The sequence below is a fragment of the Bubalus kerabau genome, chromosome 15 (genome assembly GCF_029407905.1).
Source record: "Bubalus kerabau isolate K-KA32 ecotype Philippines breed swamp buffalo chromosome 15, PCC_UOA_SB_1v2, whole genome shotgun sequence".
NCBI classification, from domain to species: Eukaryota; Metazoa; Chordata; class Mammalia; order Artiodactyla; family Bovidae; genus Bubalus; species Bubalus kerabau.
In genome coordinates, this window is record NC_073638.1 from 50468397 (window position 1) to 50474322 (window position 5926).

Sequence of the window (5926 nt, forward strand, 5' to 3'; positions counted from 1 at the left end):
GGAATTTAACCAGATGACCAGCCTTCAATAATGTACTTCTCATCTACTTGAGAAGCTGCCTTGTGATTTTCAGTGGGAAAACCAAAGGTTAGAGGTACTTAAAACCTCCTCCTTAGCCCAAACTTGCAGAGGATTCCTAGACGAATCTGCTTTGTCCTGACACTGTAGACAACAGGGTTAAGCACTGGGGGAAGAAGCAGGTATATGTCAGCCATAAGGATGTGGATTATGGGAGACAAATGCTTCCCAAAGCGATGGACCATTGATACCCCAATAACTGGCACAAAGAAGATGAGCACCACACACATATGAGACACACATGTGTTGAGTGCCTTTAGCTGCTCCTCATGAGAGGCGATGCCCAGCACAGCCTTCAGAATCAGGACATAAGAAAGAAGTATAAAGACAGAATCCACGCCCAGTGTGGCAATAACTACACTCAGTCCATAAACACTGCTGATCCTGGCACCCGAACAGGATAACTTCAGAACATCCTGGTGCAAACAGAAGGCATGGGAGAGGGCATTGGCATGGCAGTAGTGATAGTGTCTCAGCAGCAAAGGTGTGGGTAGTACAACTCCCATGCTTCTTAGCAAGCAGGCCAAACCAACCTTGCCTATTACACTGTTGGTGAGGATGGTGGTGTAGTGCAGTGGACAGCAAATAGCAACAAAGCGGTCGAAGGCCATGGCCAGCAGCACTGAGGACTCCAGGAATGTGAATGTGTGGATGAAGAAGAGCTGGGCATAGCAAGCACTTGCCTGGATCTCCCGAACATCCAAACACCATACAGCAAGGGTGGTGGGCAACGTGGACAAGGACATACCTAGGTCAGTTAGTGCCAACATAGAAAGAAAGTAATACATGGGCTGGTGGAGTGAGGACTCTGTCCAAATAACAGAGAGGACGGTAGCATTACCAATAAATGCTAACAAATATGCGAGACAGAATGGGATGGATAGATAGAATGAACTATCTAGCCCAGGAAAACCCCTCAGAATAAATACAGGTTCCATAGTATCACTGTTATTCCAGACCACCATGGTGACTCTTGACAAACAGGAATATTTTCTGTTTTCCCGCTTTATTACTCAAAGTTACCCCTGATGAATATAAGCAGAACCATCAGTATATGATACACCTTTCCTCTGATCTCATAGAGGAGATTATCTCTTACAGTTCTTATGTAAGAAACATTTCCCAGTAGTCAAAGGCATCAAATTCTAGAACAACAGTGTGTACCCCACAAGTCTGGTCATCTCTGACAAGAGCTTTGATGGATTTTCATTGAAGACACTAAAAAATTAAACAGCAAAAGAGCAGAGAAAGAAATATTTACTATATATTATGCAATAAAAATAGAGAAAATTCAGAGTAAATATCTATGGATTTTCATAAGCTTCCTGTCAGTAATGTTCTTGAATTAATTTATTGTTTCTAGGCTATCTTTTAATCCCTGACAGCTGGTTTGGCCCTAAAGGCTCACCATTAATTTAACTTCATATTTATTTAATAATGTATAATATTTTAAATTGAAAATATGCAACATTTTAATAGTAAAATAAGCATGCATTATATGGAAAGAAGGAATGGAAAAGGGTACATATGTATATTCATTCTCTCTTTTACTCCCTCTTTCCATATATATATGTGTGTATATATATATATATATATGTAAGAGGGAATATATATGTATATATACATAAAATAAAGTGAAAGTGAAGTTGCTCAGTCGTGTCCAACTCTTTGCAACCCCATGGACTGTAGCCCACCAGGCTCCCCCTTCCATGGGATTCTCCAGGCAAGAATACTGAAGTGGGTTGCCATTTCCTTCTCCAGGGGATCTTCCCCACCCAGGGATCGAACCCAGGTCTCCCGCATTGCAGGCAGATGCTTTAACCTCTGAGCCACCAGGGAAGCCCCCAGTACATAAAATAAGGTCACTGTTATTTTTGAAGCTCTTTCTATATGCCTTCCCACAAAACAATATTAAAATATATTTACTTCAGACATCTAGTACATGTCATGTGTATTTAATTAGTAATAATTTGCAATATATCCTCTTCATTTCTATGTATCATTTTTTGCTTGTTTTTTTTTTCTCTAAATGCGGTTTCTACATAATCACATTTTACAAAATATTCTATCAAGTATTACTGGATAATGAAGATGTAGTACAGATGTACAATGGCATATCACTCAGCCATAAAAAAGAACAAAATAATGCAACATGCATGGACTTAGAGACTATCATATTTGGTGAAGTAAATTAGACACAAAGACAAATATACTACCGTACCTCTTATATGTAGAATCTGAGAAAAAAAAAAAGGGTACAAATGAAGTTATTTATAAAACAGAAGTAGAGGCAGGGATATAGAAAAAAAAAAAAAAACATGGTTACCATGAGATAAGTGAGGGGAAGGGATATACTGAGAGATTGGGATTGACATATACACAATACTATATATAAAATAGATAGCTAATAAGAACCTGCTGTATAGCACAGGGAACTTTGCTCAATACCCTGTAATAATCTATATGGCAAAAGAATCTTTAAAAAAGAAAAAAAGAGTGGATATATGTATATGTGCAATTGATTCACTTCGCTGCACACTTGAAATTAAACAATACTGTAACTCAACTATACTTCCATAAAACATTTTTAGAAAATAGTAACTGTTTTCCTAATTTTATGATGCTTTGGCACCTACCTCTGAGAGCCCATAGCAAACCCATCAATGCAGCCCAAGGCATTTACCATCAGAGGCTTTGGCTTTCACTAACAAACAAGTTCTTTTTCCCTTTTGAAAATGCAATTTTAACGTCTGGTTTTACTTTCCCTGAACAGTCTCCATTGTGCTTGCCTCTACTAATGCTGTGTATGCCATACACTTGACTGATGGCATTGGGCACAGAAGTTAAGCCCTATGGGATAACCAGCCCCTTCACTTCTCTGTTTTATTTTAGCCCTGTCTAAGCCTATTGACTGTCCTTGAGAAGATTCTTCACTTGCCTCATCCTTTAGAGTCTAGATATTGTCAGCTTCAGACATCTTCGCTACAATGTCTCAGCTTCTCCCTCATACTTCTTTGTAGACCCTTAGTGTCTGACAGCTTAAAAACTGAAAGTTCTCAGGCTCAACAGTCTGTAATTCCAAAGAGAACTTTGGCCTGGCATCTATAATGAGGAACAGAAGGAAATACCAAGCAAACTTTCTCATCCTGGAATAAGAAAGATTTGTCACTTTCTCCCTTTTCCGCCAATGCAGCCATCTCTGTCCTCTTAGAGTTGGACATCTCTCTGCTACTGTTTTCCAGCCCCAAGCAGTTTACACTGAACCTTCGCTATCTCTGTTGTCTAAGATGAAGCGGTCAGCCACTCACCATGTTCTGCATTTACTAGTCAGAATAATCGTCCAACACATTTATTTTTGTTTAACTTCAAACAACACTTTTTGCTTAATCTGCTAAATCTATTAAAATCTCTCATTGAATTTCTTTATTCTTCTTCCTTATTCAGAAATTTTGCTTTAATTTCTATTTAAATCTCAACTTATCAAAAGGCTCTAGATATTAACATAGAAGTACAAATATAGAATGCACACATACAGAGATTATATTGTGGTCATATTAGAAGGTGATTTATTTTTCCCCATGCCAAAAATTATTCTATGCATTTTCCTTTTATTCTTCTAACCTTAATATAAATCACATTTTCTTTAATTCTCAGAGAAGTTACAAAAAGTAAGGTGAATCATTGTTCTTTTAAAATATTTTTCTCCATGCTCTAGATCCTCTTAGTGCAAACTGCAGCTTTAGAAAACTTCAGTGATTGGCCGGTCCATAGATTTAATTTTGGGACAGGCAAAAATATCCCTATTTATACTCTATTTTTCCTGCCCTTTTCTCTTACTGACTCGCCTACGATGTGTTTCACTTTTTCTCAGTCCCTTCATTATTGCCCTTTCTCTGTATATTTTCTTCTGCCATTCAATACATTTCATTAAACATAATTCTTTGGGTCATTTTGTTTATTTTAATGCAATTTAATCATAGTAAGGTGAAAAATAAATAGTAGGAAGAGACTGGACCAACAACAAGATTGTTTCAAAGGGCAGAAAAGACTCATGGAATACAGTTACCTATTCCAAACAGTTAAGGGAAAACCATGGAGGATAAGAAAACCATTTTATTATAGCCTCTCTAGCATCTTGCCTACAGTCTTCAATTACTTGTTCACTGACCAACCTATGTTAAAATTGTTGATAAATATTGAAGTAGTATTTAAGATATGTCATATACTTCAAAACTGTTTACCTCTAAAGACCATGAAACTCCTGTTTTCATTCTTCATAAATTACACGTTGTTCTTTCAATGATTTTTGTTCTCTTTAATCTTTGTATCTTAAACTGTGCCAAAATCTACCCACTATTTATTTGTAATTAAAAATTTTTAAATTTACAAATAAGCCAATTATATCAATATGAATCCCTAATCATACAACCAGTAACTCATTTCCCAATGTTTCAGTTCCATACTGATTTTCTCTGCCTAAACTTTCCTCCACTATAGGTAAAGTCACATTCTATTTTGATTGCTTTCTTTATTTTTTTTCAGCCTTGCTATTATCTTTATATTTCTTCTCATTTCTCTTTGTATTTCTGTGCTTTTATTTTTTGCTCTCTTTGCTTTATTTCTCACCCAAGAAGACTTTTCATCTCTGTCTGAAGATCAAACTTGAATGGATTCCAGAGGCTATAATTTTGATTCTCCACATACCTGAGGTCTTGAAAACCTTTGATTCTGTAAATAGTGAGGCTGAAATGTTTATACCATCTCTATATATATTCCTGGTTTCACCTGAGATAGAAGCTTAGGGATTGGTTTCAGAGCCAAATGGATCCCTAGAGATGAAATGAATATAAACAGCCCTTAACTGTATTAAAAGCATGTGATCTTGAAATTTGTAAAAATGTGTCACTTTGTTTATCCACATACCTCTCCCAGTCCTTTCAAATCTAGTTTTCACTTTTCTAATGAGCATATGAGAATTAATTCATGATAATACTCTAACCCCCTTCTGTTATAAGGTATTTCCTGTTTCTCACTGAACAGAGTTTTTCATTAGCTATGTGTTTCATAATCATACATTAAGCCTTAAGAGGATTCAAGTCTCCACATTAAGCTCTGTAAAGGCAAATTCCATTCTCTGGTTTGTTACAATTTCCATAGTATTTAGCATGGAGCAGTTTTCCAATCCATTCTTTTTCTTAGCTTATATCTTGGTTATCTACCTCTTTGAATGTATTTATAGATTTTAGAAACAAGATTAATTTACACAAGATATATATGGGGACTTTTACTGAAATGTATTAAATCTATAAACCAATTTTGGAAGAATCAAAATTTGAATCCAAGAAATAGACCTCAATTAATTAAAGTTTTTATTTTTTTCAGTGCCATTTTATAGTTTTCTGCTATATAAAAAATTTACTACAGAAAACTCAATTAAATAGAGTTGGGAGACCAGAGTGGGGAGCTCTCCTGCCATAAAATGATAGGAGAGCCCAAGAGGAAGAAGAAAAACTACTCTTCTTTCCTGACAAGGACTTAGCTAATGAAAAGTCATGGACTCTTTGTTTCCAATAGCTTTCCCATTTTCTCTCTTGTAAAAGCTTTTTTCTTCCCTTGCCGTATGGAAACTAGCACATGGCTCACCATTGTTGAAGACCCTGAATCACAATTTTCTGCTGATCCTTAACAAACTCATTTTGGCTGGAAAAATACTTGTCAGATGATTTATTTCAGGTCAACATTAAAAAGATAATATATATCTTATATTGTGTAAGTGCGTGCCCAGTCACTTCAGTCATGTCCTACTCTTTGCGGTCTTATGGACTGTAGCCCGCCAGGCTCCTCTGTC

The 5926-nt window shown here is 36.3% G+C and overlaps 1 protein-coding gene across 1 annotated transcript; it reads right to left on the reverse strand.

Moving 5' to 3' along the window:
• On the reverse strand, window positions 1-1043 carry LOC129628551 (olfactory receptor 51L1-like). The gene has a single exon (XM_055548006.1). It carries the CDS (start codon window positions 1041-1043, stop codon window positions 99-101), a length of 945 nt encoding a protein of 314 aa, XP_055403981.1. The 3' UTR covers window positions 1-98.
• Window positions 1044-5926: the final 4883 nt, after the last annotated feature.

Coding starts and splice junctions, on each gene's coding strand:
- LOC129628551 (XM_055548006.1), bottom strand. CDS start 1,043: ATGGTGGTCTGGAATAACAGTGATACTATGGAACCTGTATTTATTCTG.